At 46.7% G+C, this 18,276-nt stretch overlaps 1 protein-coding gene across 8 annotated transcripts in view; it reads right to left on the reverse strand.

The window, feature by feature from the left end:
• The window catches only part of LOC125330790 (multiple epidermal growth factor-like domains protein 6), a 190,882-nt gene that overhangs the window by 47,906 nt on the left and 124,700 nt on the right, over positions 1-18,276 (reverse strand). For all 8 annotated transcript variants that reach the window (XR_007205705.1, XR_007205704.1, XM_048314411.1 and 5 more), the window contains exons 7-13: positions 14,998-15,123; positions 10,733-10,855; positions 7,993-8,115; positions 5,314-5,451; positions 2,822-2,944; positions 1,836-1,958; positions 732-884 (exon numbers count right to left, since the gene is read on the reverse strand). Coding sequence is in view for 6 of the 8 variants with exons in the window: in XM_048314411.1 (XP_048170368.1) it covers positions 732-884; positions 1,836-1,958; positions 2,822-2,944; positions 5,314-5,451; positions 7,993-8,115; positions 10,733-10,855; positions 14,998-15,123 (909 nt within the window). In the remaining 2 variants the exon portion in view is untranslated. The remainder of the gene's footprint in view (positions 1-731; positions 885-1,835; positions 1,959-2,821; positions 2,945-5,313; positions 5,452-7,992; positions 8,116-10,732; positions 10,856-14,997; positions 15,124-18,276) is intronic.

Raw genomic sequence — 18,276 nt, forward strand, 5'->3', positions numbered from 1 at the left:
CACCAGCACTCAGCACCAAAGCAAGCACAGGGTTTCACCTCATAATGCTCTTTTAAAGTTGTGAACCTGCAGGCGGCAAAGACTGAATCATGCAAAGCCCAGGTGGGTGCAAAGCTGCTCTGCACCCCCTCCTGTGACAGTGGGTGCTCCTGTGCTGTTTGCCACCACTTGAGCTGAGCAATATGTGGATGGGTTGGGTGCTTTTCCTGGGGAACACACCCAAAACATCAAGGGAAACCTGAATCTTTGGAGGATTGTTTTTAACACAAATGAAATGCAAATATCTTAAACCAAAAGCCTCTGGTTGTTAAAAAAGGGTTTGTAAACAGGGGGACACACTCCCAGCTCCAGGAGAAAGGGAGCATTTCCCAAGGGATTTAGTGCATCACAGTAACCCATGGTGTCCTCTCACCCCTGGGATGACGAGATCCCTCTGGCTGCTGCCCCTGGGGCCGTTTTCCAAGCAGCCCCCCAGCCACTGCTTGCTGTGCTGCTCACTTTTCCCCTGCCTCCCTCCCAACGCATCCAGGCAGCCTCCTGGCTCCTCAAACATGTCCCATTTGGGATGGAGCACATGGTAATGCCTCATCCCTGCTGGCACGGAGAGGGCAGGAAGCAGGATTAACGCTCATCCCTCCTGCTGATGCTCAGCCAGCCCAGCCCCAAATCCTCCCCCCTGAGACGATGTCCCCAGCTTGCTGTGCTGGCTCAGGGCCCTGCTGGTCACTCACCGACCCTGTGCACCAGGGTGAGCTCTCCTCGGGGGTCTCCATCCTCAGCCAGGGCCCTGAGCGCGTAGCGGAGCAGCTGGGGGGGCCCTCGGAAGTGCAGCCCCGGGGCGCCGGCAAAGCCCGCTGCCTCCTCTGCATCCACCTCCTGCACACCTAGGGCAGCACAAACACAGCCCATCAGCACCCCAGCTGCCTCCACGGCACCTGCCTCTCATTTACATCTCCTGTTGCTATTACGATGCCATCAGGTTTTCCAGTCACACCTCTGGCCGGCAGTCCCAGCCCAGGCATTTTCTCATCTGTACTTACAGACTTTCTGCTATCCAAAAAAAAAAAACAGGCAAAAAAAAATAGAAGAGAAAAGAGGGGAAAACTCCCCATCTTTCCTTTTCCTGGAAAAAAACTCTGCTCCTGGAGAATCAAAATTAAACGAGGAGATTCATTTTCCTCACTTGAAGTTTGAGATTATTTTTAGTTAATGAAGGTCATTACTCTTGCTCGTTTTGGAGATGACAAATAGAAAGTGAGGCTGGCTGTGCAATTTATTTTCAGAAACATTAAAATTTGAGCCTTAAACTGATGGGAAGTCAGCTGGCTTTCTTTTTGGTGTTGGTTAGAATATCAAACTCTGGCTTAAGGTTTAGCAGGTGCTAAACTTGGGTTATAAAACTGAGTTGCTCTGCTAAACTCTGGACTGGTTACACTGGCAGAAATCCAGAATAACGTCACTGACTAATGGAAAACTTGCCATGGTTGATCAAAGCAGAATCTGGCTACCTTTTTTTTTTCCCCCCAGGATGTTAAACTTCATCAAATAGTGCAAGAAAAGTGTCAAAAGAGTATTTATTTCTAAATCAGGAGCTTTAGGTTTTCAAACATGTCCAGGGGATTTAAGTGTTCATCTGCCATTAATCTGTGGCAAAACCCATTACTGGAGGATGAACTTGGATCCACGCACTGCACGTAGCTCTACCCTGGCCACGTTCAGACATAGCTCAAGTTGGGCTCCCAAAATCCCAGGATCTGTGAAGATCCCAGCTCCAAAATCACTTTTTAAATCAGTGGGAAATGCTTAATGGCCCTCAAATTGTATTAATAACTCACCCACGCAGGCCCATCTGTTATCCCCAAGCCTGTAACCCTCCTTACAGGCACACTCGTACGAGCCCAGGGAATTCACACAGAAATGGTCACAGTTGCCATTATCCAGACGACATTCATCCACATCTAGAAAATCCAGATATAAATGGTGATTAGGAGCAAGTACTTCTGCTTGGAGAGCCCACGCTGTGCCCAGCTGCATCTGGCAAATTATTCTATACATAAGAGAACACAATTTTTCTTATGTGTTTTGGGGCTCTCCATTTCTCTCTGGTATTGGAGGTATGAAAACATTTCAGGGCAACAGGGAGTAGATTACTTCACTGATGTTTTTGTCTTGAATGAAAACAGATGCTTGAAGCTGTTAAGCCCAGTTGATCCTTCAGTTATTTTGAGGGCTCTTCTTTTGTAGAAGGAGTGTTTAACACACATCAATATACAGTGTCCATGGAGAGAGGAGGGAAACTTTCTCTCTGCTGGCTCATCTCCACATCCCCACTTCCCCACTCTGGCTGCTGGGTTACTCCTGTATTCCAGCCTCACAAAGTGGAAATTACACATTTGCAAAACCTTATCAGCAAAGCTGACACAGGGTCAGTGACTCTCATTAGGGCAGTGCCCACAAAGCCCTGCAAAAGGTTTTGACAGCATTTCTTCTACCCTGGGCTGTGATTAGACTGAGCCACTGATACCAAAAGGCTTTTGACAAGGGCATGGAATGATGCAGGACAAGTGGGAATGGCTTTAAACTAAAAGGAAGAGGGTTTAGATTGGATATTAGGAGAGAACTTGTCCCTGTGAGGGTGATGACGCCCCGGCTGCCCAGAGAAGCTGTGGCTGCCCCATCCCTAGAAGTGTTCCAGGCCATGTTGGATGGGGCTTGGAGTAACCTGGGATAGTGGAAGGTGTCCCTGCCCGTGGCAGGGGGTGGAATGAGATGACCTCTACGGTCCCTTGCAGCCCAGCCCATTCCCTGGCTCCGCACTCACCGTCGCAGGAGCAGCCGTCGGCGCTGAGCTGGAACCCCGCCTTGCAGGCGCACTCGTAGCCCCCCGCGTAGTTGATGCAGAACTGGGAGCAGCAGGACTCTCCAGTCTCACACTCGTCCACCTCTGCAAGGAAAGGGCAGCACATTCAGCCCTTGAGACACCCTGAGCTGCTGCCACAGCTCTGCTCAGAGCTACTGTGCTGCAGCACTCACCACTTTACACCTTCCTCTTCCTTCAACCACATAAACACTGTCTGAATCCTGAATCCTGACAGCAGCTGCCTTCTGCCTTCTCCCATAGCAACCAGGACCCTCCATGTCCCGGGAGAGGCATCTCCTCCACAAGCCTGAGCTGCCATGAGGGGATTTACAAAACACCAGCTGGTCTTGCTGGTGACCAGGGACAGGACCTGAGGAATGGCTGGAGCTGTTTCAGGGCAGGTTTAGGTTGGATATCAGAAAAGGTTTTTCCCCCAGAGGGTGCTGGGGCACTGCCCAGGCTCCCCAGGGAATGGGCACGGCCCCGAGGCTGCCAGAGCTCCAGGAGGGTTTGGACAACACCCTTAGGGACGCCCAGGGTGGGATTGTTGGGGTGTCTGTGCAGGGACAGGAGCTGGACTGAATGATCCTTGTGTGTCCCTTCCAACTCAGGATATTATATGGTTCTATGAAAAGAGACAACAGCAAGGACCCACCAGCCCTCAAAAATGTTCTGTTTAACAGTAACCTACATTTGACCACTGAGATTTCTTTATACTCAATCTTATTGAATGCAAACTAACAATGCTCTGATCCAACCAGGCATTTGCTGGACAGCAGCAGCCTGGAGGTTCAACTGTAGTTTTTGGTAACTGATTTCCCATTGCCTCCTCCTGCTCTGTGTCCATTCAGAAATTGGTATTGACACCACTGTTCTGGTGATTAGATAGGAGAGCTGAGCTGTTATCTGTGCACTGCAGGCTCCTGGCTGCTGTCAGGCTGCTGAGCAGGTCAGTGGCCATCCAAGGGCCACCTTGTCAATGCTGAGTCTGCAAAATGCTTCTGAACGTGGCCCGGCTGAGCAGCTGCAGATGGGAAAGGTCAGTGTCTCAATTAACCTTGGAAGGAGCACCAACTTTATGAGGAAACACGGACAGGAGAAAGAAAATGTAATTAATCAATTGAGGTGAAGAGGTCAGTGTGAAAATGATTAATGCAGGTTATTTGAAGGCAGTGTTTTCCAGAAATGTCACAAGCTGAGCTCCTCTGCAGTACATCAGGCAATGCCTCGCTCTAGGTTCCAGCAACAGCCCCTTGTTTCTGTAGGAATGTAAAATCTGCATCCAACAAAAAGGAGATTTTTGCTGTTAGGAGCAACTTTTCATGTCCTCAGCCTTTGTCAGTGTTCTCTCCTTTCCCAACAAAAGGGAGATTTTTGCTGTTAGGAGCAACTTTTCATGTCCTCAGACTTCCCCTGTGTTCTCCCCCTTCCTTTGCTGTCTCTGGAGTATCTGCTTCCCTCTGAAATCCCCAGCGGAATTCTGGTCACTGAGCTGGGATGTGGGCAGGAGGCTGCTTTGCCTCCTGTCAGCTGTACAGACAAGACTGTGTAACCCACCCACCCCTGAGGCTCTGGCTCCAAATCTGCCTCCCAAACTTTTTTTGCTTTGCTTTTTAATTTCCATCATCACCCGCCCTTGCAGCCCTCAGTGCTCCCCTCCTCCTCCTCTCTCCTTGTACTTGGCCTTTTTTCCTTGCAAGACTCATTTTGCCTCTCACTCCTCAATGCTCCCACTCTCTACCTCTTCTCATCATCTCATATCTCAGTACACTGCTTTGTGGTGCCTGTTCCTTTTTCCATCCCCCCTCTCTTCCTGGCTATTCTTAAAAATCGTAATGGCATACTGACAGCAAGCCCAAAGCAGAATGAGATACAGTCTGCATGGCAAAAGCCATAAACAAAACAAAACAAACACACACAAATTTCATAGCAGAATTGCTTAAAACATGAATGACTTTTTAAGCTCTTCTCTCAAAACAAACCCAAATCTAACTCTGTTGCTTTCACCTCCCAAGTGAGACTTCTCACAGGCAGAAGTGTAACCTCATGCCTGAGCAAATCTGATGGAAACACAGCAGCCTCTGTGACACAAAGTGGAGTTTGTGCATGAAGCGCTTCAGAGCAGGTGTGCCGCTGCTCCCAGCCACAGCCAACCTCCTCCCAGCCATGGCTGAGGAGGGAAGGGAAACAATGTCCTGTGATGCCTCTGGGCTGCCCACGGTGAGACATGGCCATGGTAACAGGTGATGCACCAGTGTCATTTCCACTCCCTCCCCTCGTTAGTGACTCATCCCAGCGAGCCCGCAGAGCCAGGCAGGCTGGAGCAGCCAGAGGACCCGTTCACTAACACCTGCAGAAGGAGGGAAGGAATGGGGAGGTGTTTCCCTGGGCGACAGCTCCTGCAGGCTCCCTGGGCCCCTCCACACCTGCTCCCTGCTCCCAGCACGGGTTACCTGTGCAGGTTTTGCCGTCCCCACCGAGGCGGTGGCCGTGCTCGCAGGAGCAGCGCGGCCCCGCCGCCGTGTGCTCGCAGTGGTGGGAGCAGCCGCCGTTCCCATCCCGGCAGCTGTCGACAATTTCCATTTCGATGCCTTGCAGAGAAATAAATCAAAAGGATGTTAAAAAGCAAGCCCAGGGGGAGTCACTGGAGGAACAGCTTGCTGTAAACCAGCAGCCATGAGTGCTGTAGCAGTGACTACGGTCAGCTCATACCCCCTCCCCAGAAGAGCAGGCTGTGGAGTCACTGAGCTCCAGGTGTTTGTGTCAGAACAATGGATGCTCTCAAATTCAGCCATGTGAAGCTGGCTCAGTGTTCCAGCAGCCACCTGCTACAGGAGCCTTCACAGGTTTCCTCAGGTTTATGCTTTGTTTGGACACAGCGCTTGCCCCAAAGGAGGAACAGAACCATCTGAGGAGCCCAGGTGGTGCCCCTCAACCCAGCCTGATACGCTTCCCAAAGAGCAGCTTTGAGTTTTGCACGGGAATGGCAAAGAGTTGGATTCTGAAACATCCCCCAAACACAGAGGCATTGAAACTTCCTCAGCAGAGTCCTGCTGGCAAAATGGACACCCAACCACAATGCAAAATGATCTCCAGGTTTTGGCTCTTGGATGTCCCTTCCAGGGGACACAGCAGCTCCTCTGCTGAGACTTTGTCCCCTACAGCTAAGACAGGGTGGTACAGTGCCACTGCCAGCCCCCTTTGCCCTGACAGACTTCCATGCCCTCTTCGTGTGGCTGCACCGGACAGCCCTCAAAACATTCTGGCCATTTCCAGTGGGAACCCTCCTACAGAAAAGGGAACACCTGGCCACCTCATTCCCGCCCAGCTACTTCCTCAGATGATTTCTCCAGGATGAAAAGAACCCACGGGGTCAGTTAAAAAGTTTCTCATGAAGGATTAGCCAGCTTGTCTTGTTACAGAGATCTTTAGAGAGGAAATAATTTCTCCCACTATGTAGGAGAACTGAGAAACCCTTCCTAAAGTATCCTCTGTACTTCCAGAAACACCCCAGCTCAGAGTGGCGGCCATCAGATCTGGCACAGAATTTCCCCAGACACATCTGTGTTGGTGGGCTCTGGTCCTACCCCTCTTTGTGCTCCCAGGGAGCAACCTGCTTGCCAACAAGAAATGTAATTCCAGCTGGAAGAGGGTATAAATTAAGACAATAAATATTGAGGGCTACATCTCATGCATAGTGTGATTATTTGCACCAGGGAGAAGAAATCGTGTCTCCAGTCCAGTGTGTTAAGCCGGGATTTAGTAAACCCAGCGATTAAATGCCAAATCTGACTTTAAACATGATCTTCATCATTTACTTTGTCTCAGTTCTTCATCAGTAAAACTGAAATACCAGCTCTTCCCCAGCCACTGGGGAAATGAAAGAATAAACAAAGATTGTAAATTGCTCAAACACTGGGATAATCCTGATCATAAATATATGCAGAATGTTTTTATTTTTATTGTTTGCTCTGCAATATTGTACATGAGGCACAGAGAATCACCATCCCCTGAGATCTGCTGAACAGCCAGAAAAAATATTATCAGAAAAGCACAATGAAATCTAAGTGGTCTAAACCCCTTTTTTATGCCTCTGACAGAACATTTCATATCTATACATTAATCACATTTCCTTTGCCATTGCACCACTCACAGCTCCCCATCACCTATGAAATAACTCTCCAGGATGTCTCTCACATAATTGGGTTTTGTTTTTAATGTATGTTAATGCTGTGAAACTGGATTTCATTCTTAATAACTATTTCTTACACACACATTCTTAAATAAAGCACTCACTCTCTGGCATGCAGCATATTTTCCTAAGGAAGCTCTGCTGAAAGCTCTTGCACAGTATTATTAGATTGAATGATCTTTGCCCACCTCTTTGCTAAAACAGGCCATGCTTTTGTCTGCATTCCAGGGAGCTTATGTTAGGTCCATAATAACCCCAACTCTTCCACATCACCTCCTTTATTAATCTACATTTACCCTCAAGGGCAGGCCAGGGATCACCTATCAGCTAACAGCACTGGGATTCAGTCCCTCTCTCCAGAAAAGCTGGGTTGATTAAGAAACCCCGCTGGCGAGAGGTAAGTATGTGAGGAAAGACAGCAGGGCTCGCTTTAGCTTGGGAAATTTTAGTTGTTCAACTCTTTTTTCATCCCCCATCTCTCTTTTTTGTTGCCTTTTTTTAAAAAGCATCCTCTTAATAGTGTCAATAATCTCAGGAGAAGCATAAGCAAACCCAGACAGGTAAGGACCAGAGCAGAACATCATGTTGGTTTTCTCTTGCATCGGATCTGTAAGAAAGCTGGGAGGACGAGGAGGAGGGCAGGAATGAATACATTTCATAGAACAGCAGCATTCTGGTAGCTCTGCAACAGAATTCACCAGACTCTGATGACAAACCAACAGGACTATTTGCTCTTTGAAAGGCAGTAATTAGAGGTCTGTGAACACAGGCTTAGGAATGTGTCACCCTGCAAACCCAGCAGCAGCAGCAGAGGAAGGAAACAGTATTAAGCTTGAGCTTCTGCATGCATTTATTTTGCTGGGAATGCTAACCCCACTGAATGGGAAGGGAAGCAGAGCAGGGTGCAGACAGAAGAGGCTGAAGTGCAGGTGTCACTTACGGTAGCACTGCCGCCCGTCCGCCCCCAGCTCGAAGCCGGGGCTGCAGGCACAGCTGAAGGAGCCCGGGGTGTTCACACAGCGATGGGCACACCTGGCCCTGCCTTCTGCACACTCATCAACGTCTGCAAGCAGAGAGAAAGGCAAAGGCACTCAGCTGAATACTGAAATAAAAAAACAATGCTGCTCTATGTGGACATGGCTGCGTTTCCAAATATCTGCTGAAAGGATTATCCTGATGTCAGTCTACAAAGGGCAGCACCCGATGAACCCAGGAATGTTACACTCACATTATTCTCCAGAACAATCTTTTTTTCTAAGCACCATTGACCTTCAATTTCTCAGTGTGAACATTTACAGTGTCACACATTGTATTTGCAGAATCGGCCAAAGCAACTTATTTATTATTCCTGTAAAAAGAGTGATGGCAAAAGAAGACCTCATGTGAAGAACTCAGAAGAAAGCCCTAACTTCTAAAACTCTGAAATTATCACCACGTCCTCCATGTCATTATAGTTAAATTAACGGAGCAGGAAATAGCTGATTATTTTCTGAATGTCAAATGATCTGGATTAAGTGGTGGCTGGGTTTCAGCAGGGACGATGGAGACAGATCATCCCTGAATCCTGCAGCTGCTTCTGCAGCAGCACAGTGGGGAGGCACCTGCTGCAACCAGAGCAGCTTCACCCCACTGTGAGGAAAGGAAAAGGTGCAGAGCCCTAAGGAGGAAGGCTGCTCTTCCCCCGGTCCCTGTCACGCAGGCTGCTCCTCAGCTTCACACTTGCTAGACTGTATTTTGGAGTTAAGTGCCTCCAAAGGTATTAATCTTCCTAAAAACCGCAGCGGAACATAAAAGTACTTTTAAGGAGTAATTAGTGAAAAAAAAAACCCCAAACCACAAAAACTTACACTAAATACAGCTGCACAAAACACCAACCTCTGTGCGAAGACTGGTATCGCACATGGCAAACCCCTGATCCAGCTCCTGTTCCTTCTGACATTTTTCTGGCGAAATACAATTTACTGCACCGAACCCGGGTCAGTGTCTTGCACATGGCAGGGAACAATCTGATGTGCAGCTCCTCACTTTTTATCCCAGAAAACCACTTTCTAGCAGTTTTGTCCCTCCACATGTGCTGTGCCCAGTGCTGTGCTTGTGCCCATGCACTTGAGCACAAGGAGCTTGACGGATGCAATCAGGCTCCTTGCAAAGAGAGGCCCCAGGCAGTGCAAACACCACACATTGGCTCATGAAAATTTCAGGACAAATGACAGCTTCTCTGAAGCAGCCATGTGAGCAGCTGCTGCTTAGAATAAAATGGGTTATTTCTCCTTTTTCTCTAATTGTCAGTTTGCGAGTACACTGTGCTGGCCAGTGCTGTAATATTCTTTTCCCTTCTTCTCCTTAAACAGAAAAATAAAAAGCTGAACCACAGCCACCATCCTGCACAGGTTTCTTCCTGTCCTGCAGGTAATAGCTGAAGTATGACACTTCAGCTGCCCTCTGTCTCCTCCCAGCTCAGCTTCCAGAGTCAAACAGCAGCTTGAATTTTGCAAAAGACATTGAGTAACTTCTAGGAGAAAAAACCAATAATTGTATATCCATGGTAAGACACGCTGCTTAATGATTCAAAAGATTGTTGCCATGAGGCTGGGGAGAAAATTTGTTCCAATATGTAGCACTGCAAGTTAACTCAGTGATTCAGTTTATACATAAATCAACAGAAATGTCAGTGAGTATCTGAGATAAAAGGAACAACAGGCTGACCCTACTGCTAAACCCACAGCTGTTTCCATCCACTCACCATCAGTGAAGTGACTACACTACTTGAAAATACTTCTTATTTACAGTAATTACTCATGAGTAATTCCAGTAAGAGAGAATCTCTAAGATCTGCCATTCTTCTCACAGAAGGGCTTACAGGCAACTGAGTAAAATACTCAGGGTAGGACGTAAATATTTTGAAAGGCACCCAGCACCCTTTAGACGAGACAATAATTTAAATATTGGCAAGATTTCGGCCAAGTTTCCAAAAGAGGAGTTTAAAATTAGTGTCTGAATATATATCTGTATCTATATATGTATATACACACACCCTGATCTTGACTTGGCTGTTAAAAATCTGTGCACCATCATGTCCACAAATGCTTTTTACTTCATAAAACTGCTAAACTATCTTCCAAGAGTTTCAGTGAAAGAGAAAAGCAGGTATTTTGATCTCTAATTCCCCCACATTTCAGGTCAGAAACGCTACAGATCCTTTTGACACCCCCAGACTAAATACAGACTTTAGAATTCAACTTTTTAAGCTCCTCTCTTTGGAAATCTTACACATCATGATTCCTTCCTTCACAGTAGTTTCTCCATTAATATGGAAACAGCTCTCCAGCTAAAAAGCCCTTTGAATTCTAAATAGGTTTTCAGTGACCTGGTTCAGAGTTTTACTTGAACCAATTTTCCAGGAGCTGTATCTGGGACATTATTTTAAAGGGACCCCACAAGAATAACACTACAGCACTGACAAATCCAGTTGCTAGAAAGCATGACTTAGGAGATCACAGAGGAATTTTCATCACTAAAAAGGTCCTTCAAGACTTTGGGCTGCTGTGAACACGACAGAGAGAAACACTGCTACAAAATGCACACATATATTTGTGTAACATTCCTTTCCACTCACAGCTCAGTAAGCCAGAGCACTGATTAATACCTTTCTTCACAATAAATGGTCCAGAGTTTCTTACCTAAACAGGACTTCTTGTCTGCAGAAAGAGAATGCCCTGGACGACACCCACATTTTGCAATTCCTCTCTCATTCTGACAGATTTGTGAGCATCCTCCATTCCCACTTGTGCAGGGGTCTATCACTGAAACCAATTAGAGCACACTGTCAACTGAAAGGTCACTTTTTGCCTGAAAATGGTCTTACCTGCCATTGTTACAACTAATGACGAAGTAGCTGGAAGAGATTAGACAGGGAAAAAATGTGACAGCATCTGGTGTACAGAAAAGCTGCTGTTTTTCTGGATGCTCTTTGTTGCTGAACAACATTTTTCATAGAGCAGCAATGAGCTTTAAACAGCAGGAAACCAAGCTTGTATTACATTGGAAGTAGGACAAAGAAAGTACATTTTATTGTTATTTTGCTGTACCTGAACAGATTTTCAAGAGTCCTCTAAACAACAGCAATTAGCACTCCAGTATGTGTGAATCCATAAACACACACAATGATGGAGCTCACCACAAACCAATGAATATTTAAAAGGCTCTAGGGGAAATAAACACTGAAGAGCCCCCAAAGACATCTTTCAGTCTATAAACATATGCCATTCATGTTGTACATCAAGGCTCTTCCCTTTTCTTGAACAATACCTTTTCAAGGATAAGCTGCTCTAAGTGGCAAGTACTTAGAAAAACTTTCATCAAGTGCCTGCAGAAGCCTCCACCTCGAAGATTTCACTGGGTTTTATGGGTTTATTTCTGGAACATGCACCTGCTGGAAGCACATTGACCAAATAAAGACTTGGTACACACCAAAACAGACCTACCACAACTGTTCAGACAGGTCTGATTTTGGTTAGGATCTGACATTCTGCACCACGCTGAGGTTTTGCTTTGGAGCACTCATTACACCGAAATTCTGCTGAATAAAATTCCACAGGTAAACTTGGAGGACAGCTTGAAAATGTGTCCTCTAGAGTTCTGCTTAGCTTCAACTAAAACTTTTGAAAAGCTATACTTGTTTCCTTACAATTCCAGCTCTAATTCAGTTTTAGCATTTTACTAATTACTGTCTGATTTGAGACAGATGACCAATATTCATCACTTGCCTCCAGCCCAACGTTTCCTTCCCCTTCTCTCAGAGCCCCAGGAAAAACTCAGCATCAGTTTAACAACAATGGAGTCAGGGTTTGAGGAACCCTGGGGAAGGGCTGAAGGAGTTTTGCTCTAGACCTGGCTGCTTCGCTGTTCCAGTAGCTACGCAGGAGAAGGGAATAGGAGAGAAAAACCTCTACTTCATGTGGATTCAAATATGGGGCAGGGCTTTTTTTGTCACTTTTCTGTGCAGCCAAGTGGCATTTTGTGCCACCACTTGGCAAAGGAGGAAGCTGCCACAGAACTGCCTCAAACTCCCTCACGTCACCTCCTGCCATCTCGGGAACACACAACCGTTCCAGGCTGCAGGGCTCAGTTTGACTTGACAGTATTAAAAAAAAAAATAAAAGCACTGTTAGGGATGTAGAAGTGAAATTGGACTTCTGACACGATAGGTTGCAAATAGGTTTCCAAGGAACAGCAGCACTTCATCGTGCATGACACTTCCAAGGCTGACAACTTGGCTCCGCAGCTCGACAATTTGCGGTCTACAAAGGATTTAGCTCCAAGCAAGAACTCACTCCGTGCTGATATGAAATATTGAGTTATTTGCCGATTCTTTTTCTATTTGGGTAAATTAAATGAAATCACTATCAAACAGCATCTGCTAAACCTGCATATTATGAAGGTTTTCAGAGCAGCTAAAGCTTTAATTTGAGAATGATTACGGCACGGAGTAAAGCTTGTAATGCTCTGTGACATGACAACAGGCAAACAACAAATTACATGGTAGATGTTAGTAAAACATAGTAATTCAAATAAAGATAGCAGCCTTGGAAATCCTTGGATGAGGTAAGTTTGTAAAGGAAAGATCTTCAGGACATAAGGCAATCAGTGATTGACTTGCTTTCCAGTGACATGCATGTTCTTGTTACAAGAAGGTTTCAGGAAAAGCCAAAAATAACTCATTAGTGTTCTTGTTTCACACATTTGCCTCTTATTGGTTCATTTAATAACTTTAGTAGATAACAGACTCCATCCTACAAAGCCCTACTCCAAGCTGTTAAACACTATGGTGAAAAATTTACTGGCATGGTTTCATTGCCCACGTGCCTCAGGACACAGAATCCCAGGATGGTTTGGGTTGGAAGGGACCTTAAAGCTCATCCAGCTCCATCCCCTGCCATGGGCAGAGACACCTTCCACTATCCCAGGTTGCTCCAAGCCCCGTCCAACCTGGCCTTGAACACTTCCAGGGATGGGGCAGACCTCCCAGTCCTTCACTGCAAGGCTGTAAAGAACAGGGTCTCCAGGCCTATCTGCCACGACCTCTAGTGCACCTAAAGAAAAGAGATTTGGGCCTTGTCAAATTAACTTTCTTGTTCACAGCAACCGTGACTTCACACTGGAGAAAATATAAAGTGTTAAAGAGCAAAATTGCCAGGCTTAAGTGTTTCTCTAAGGCTTTCCAGGGCTGTGGGTGCACTATTAGCTCCCAAGTAGTCCACAGGGATGAATCCACACCTGCCCAACACCTACACCTGCTGTGGCAAATGCTCTCATACACTGTGTTTTCTCCATCCAAACCATGACTCCAGCAGCCAAGCCTTGTGGTTGGAAAATAAAAAACCAGCCAGGCTCACCTCCTCCCACCTCTTCTACTTAAAATACCTCTGAACTGACAACCCAAATGCATTCATGACCACCCTCATTTGTTCCTGTAAAAATCTTGTCCATGGGCTTACCTAGCACTTTTCTCTCCCAGGTATTCATTCACTAAGGTATTTATGGGGGGAAAAGCATCCTACTCAGTCCTCATTTTTCAAGATGAGCTCTGCTTACAAGACAGATGTTCCTTCCCCCAGGCACAACTGCCCTCCTGAGGGAGTTGCACTGATTTATTTTGATTTAAACACCCAGAGGTAAGCAGGCACCCAGGTAAGGCCTCACCTGCAGACAAGGCTGAGCCTGCCCCTCTGCAATTTTCAGTAATTGCTGGCTGGTGATGAACCACTGCCTTTGGTGGGTGGCTGACCCTCTTCAGCCCCATGACGTGAGGGAGTGAACAGCAGTGGCAAAACCTCCCCCCTTAGGGGCCCAGCTGAGACAGAGTATGAGGTGGCCCAGGAAAGCTTGAACTGCGCCGTGACCACTCTGGGACAACTCCCACCCCACCTGGCATCACCACACTCCAACCCTGGTGACCCCACCACACCATAAAAACCCACCCTTCAGTCCTGTGCAGTCCCTGCACAGCCAGCTGGCCATGGACATCTCAAGATGTTGAGAAACAGGATGGAGAACAGTGGAGGAAGGTCTCTGACACCCCCTTCTCCCTAAAGCTCCTCTTTTCTGGCTCTTTCTGATAATCAAGGACAGAACGTGGCCACCCCGTGAGAGACAGAGAGGCCACCAGGATGTGGGTGCTCCCTGAGGTGCAGCCCCCACAGAGGGCAGGATTTGGGGAGGCTCAAACCGAGGACGAGTGCTCTCTGCACCCAGCAGGAGCTGGGAGCCATCTGAACAGCAGGATTTACTTACACTTCATACACAGCATATAAAATCTCCGAGCAGAAGAGGAGCCATATGGAAACGGTTTTGTGACAGGAATTTCAGCTCAATAAATCCATAAATTTGGCCCTATCTTTCTCTGGCATGTTCAAGGGTGTGTGCGTGCTTGTGTTGGGGAATGGGGGGGTTGCCTTCAAAACTGATGAATATGTTAAGATATACGAGAAAAGAAAAGCAACAATCAAACTCAAAGGTAGCATTGCTGTTCTGCTTGAGAGAGTGCTTAGATACCTGAAGGGGAGGATGAATGAATCAGACTGTGATAAGCTAAAAGGAGATAAAGAAAAGACTTTTTGTAGAATAAAACATGTAATACAGGCCAACTCTATATGCAACTTGATGAACAATAAAATGTTAGAATTAAATCACGATTAAGTTCCTAACCTACGCCATCACCATCAGCATGCAAGGAACAGCCAGGGATCTACGAGGCCAAAATCTTGTTCAAAGTTGTGATTTGAAGTGAACTTCACACCTCAAACGTGTCATTTTAAAATCTCGCTAATAAGCAATTCCTAAAGCTGCTTTTGGCACACAGGGGGAAATAGGAATGAACACACCATCCTGGGGTTTTTTAAATTGCCTTTACTGTGTGTCTTCAGGCAGGTATCACAGGACTCACCTTCACAGGATTTGGCATCTGTCTTCAGCTTGTAGCCTGGCTGGCACTGGCACTTGTAGTGGTCCTCACTGAGCTGAACACAGTCCTGCTCACAGCCTCCATTGTTAACGCTGCAGGAATTGACAGCTGGAGCCAAGGAAGCAGTGAAGGAATGCACGTCAACAACCTGAGAAACTTATATCCTATTTTAAATACATAAATGACAGCAAAACCAGGCAAACCTCACTGAACAGCTTTCACAAACGCACCTGTCCCCACCCCTGAGTGACTGCTCTCCCTTGTGCTCACAGGGCTTGGCTGACACAGTGTCCCACACCACTGAAATCCTGATTCCAGGGAGAGGCAGGTGAGATCTAAGGGCTGTAATGCTGACTGAAGCACAGCACCCTTTGATCTGACAGCACCAAAGCACTGACAATCCACTGAGGTAAGGAGGGGAAAAAAGAACAGCCCTGCTGGCACTTGCCCATTGATTATCTTCTTCTCGGCCTGCTTTCATTGATTAAAAATAGTAGTTGTCTTTCAGGCTGATTTCCTCAGCCTCGTACATAAAAAAATGCAAATGACAGAAGCCACAGACTCTGCAGGACAGACTCACACAGCAAACCACAGGAACAGAGGGTCCTCTGTACATCTTTAAAGATGCTGCTTCTTTCACCCAAGCAAATTAATATTCTTTTTTGTTCAACACATATCCCTGGCCTCTGGAGAAACATTTCTCCTCCTGACAAAACATGTTAACACACACCCACACCTATTCACATGCTGCATGTAAAAATAAGAGTGATGGTTTGACGCTGCTATTGTGCTGCACGGATGGCAGTGTGTGTGCACGGCTGCACTGAGATGTATTTCAACAGCAGGGATGTAGTATGGAGAGATTTAAATTAGATATTAGGAGGAAATTCTTGACTCTGAGGGTGGGGAGGCCCTGGCACAGGGTGCCCAGAGAAGCTCTGGCTGCCCCATGCCTGGAAGTGTCCAAGGCCAGGTTGGACAGGGCTTGGAGCAACCTGGGATAGTGGAAGGTGTCCCTGCCCATGGCAGCGGGTGGCACTGGATGGGCTCTGAAGTCCCTTCCTACCCACACCACTCTAGGATTCTGTGTTCTCTATGAGTAGCTGGAAAGACTATTTGGTCCTTCATGGAATGCACCAAACTCTGAACCCAATGAAGTCAGCAAAGACCACTGATACTTATTTTAGCAATATTCATATTTCTTCATTTATCTGCAACAGACATTAGCAAATGTTAGTTGCAGAACCTGCTACAGGATTTGTTTCACCCTATGCCACCAATTAGCAAACACTGAGTTTGTGCAGTCAAGTGTGTGTTAAAAAGGTGAAAAGAAAAGCAAATTTTTACATCCTCCTGGCTGCACACACAGCAGGAGGCACCTCACTGCACAAAAACCTGACCCTGGCTTCCAATCTCCACCTGTGCCCACGAACATTCTGCCCTGTTAGAAACAGAACTTGAAAGCAGCTTCATGTCTACACAGGAGACAGCAGACCCCATGCACTCTGAGCTTCCAGCTCCCTGCACATTTGTATCCAAAGACCTGTTTTCCAGCAAGAATATTCAAATAAGATGAAAATATTTCAGAAGACGAAAAACATCTTAAATCCAAGTGACAGAATATACATCTCGGCTTTTAAAAGTGCCATTTTCTCCCTCCGTTTCTGGGCACGAGCCAATTTGGATGCAAGGGGAGATAAGCAGCAACCTGTCATGACAAGAATTTTGGAGGATCTGAAGGTGGGAGGGGACAGGTGTGAAATCCTGCACTGGAGGGACTGTGCATCCCAATTTGGTGTGTGGCTCTGCCAGCGGCCAGGGAGCCCAGGGGTGCCCCTGGAGCACCCAGGGCAGGTTTGTCACGGCTGCTGCTGAAGCATCACGCTGGATCCATGAGAGGAGGTGCCAGACTGAAGGAGAGGAGCCTCCAGGGACAGGACAGGACGGATTATGCTCGTGCTGCCAGGAGCCAGCAACACATCTCTGATCAGAGAAAGGGAGAGACTTGGCACCTCATGGGTCTGATTCCATCTGTGACAAAGGGGCTTGTGGCTGGAGGTCTGAGCACCTCCATAGGCAGAAATATGGCCTGACATTCACTTTCAAAGATTTACTCTCGAAATCTGGTAGAAACCCAGCCCTGACATGGATTCCAGATGGCTGGTGATGATGCCAGGTGATGCCAAGCAAGGGAGGTGGCATCTGAGGAGGGGGACAGTGGTGGGAGACACCATGTGAGAAACACGGATCACAGAATCACAGAATGGTTTGGGTTCATCTTAAAGATCATCTCATTCCACCCCCTGCCATGGGCAAGGACACCTTCCACTGTCCCAGACTGCTCCCAAGCCCTGTCCAACCTGGCCTTGGGCACTGCCAGGGATCCAGGGGCAGAGATCCAGAGAAGCCAGAGCTTCTCTGGGCACCCTGTGCCAGGGCCTCCCCACCCTCACAGGGAACATTCCTTCCTAATATCCAATCTAACCCTGCTCTCTGTCAATTCAAAGCCATTCTGCCTTGTTCTGTCACAATATGTCCTTGTAGAAAGTCCCTCTCCAGCTCTCTTGTAGGCCCCTGATCTGATAACAGTTAGGAAATACACATTTCCCAACCCCTTATTTTTTATAATAATGGTCGTATTTTTACAAAGAGCTGGGTCTGAAGCCATAGTTAGATACATGCATAGCAACCATGGGGTTAGAACATGCAACCTTTTCCAACCTATGTTTTCCATCACCTTAAATCCAACCCTGGCAATGACAAGAAATGTAAATTCAGACATACAGGGCTTATTTGTACTGGGAAACAGATTACAGAGTTGTAGAGATATTCTCTTTGTTATTTTCTCTATTAAGAGCCTTAGTGGGCTAAAATCTCCATAAAAAACCTGCACCTCAACAGCTTCTCCACATACAGCAGACATCAAAGGTAACAGCTGGCACTAGAAATGAATCAGGGTTCAACAGCTGTGCCCTGTTTTCACTTCTAGGAGTTCAAAAAGGAATAAATTCCACTGAAGACAATGAATCTACATCAATCCAAACCCACAGCCCGATACTACAATAAACATGTTCTTTCCGAGTTTCAGCTTTTCAGATACCAGCTGGTTAAGCTCCAGTGAAGTCAAATTCATTGCATTAACATAATCAAGGCATTACAAACAAAACAAACAAAAAAATTGGACAGTGTTGCAGTGAATATTTGGTCTGGCACGTGAATCTAAAAATGAATTCAATATTGAGCAAAATTTGTGGGACCAAA

This window comes from Corvus hawaiiensis, chromosome 10 (assembly GCF_020740725.1).
Source record: "Corvus hawaiiensis isolate bCorHaw1 chromosome 10, bCorHaw1.pri.cur, whole genome shotgun sequence".
Lineage (NCBI taxonomy): Eukaryota > Metazoa > Chordata > Aves > Passeriformes > Corvidae > Corvus > Corvus hawaiiensis.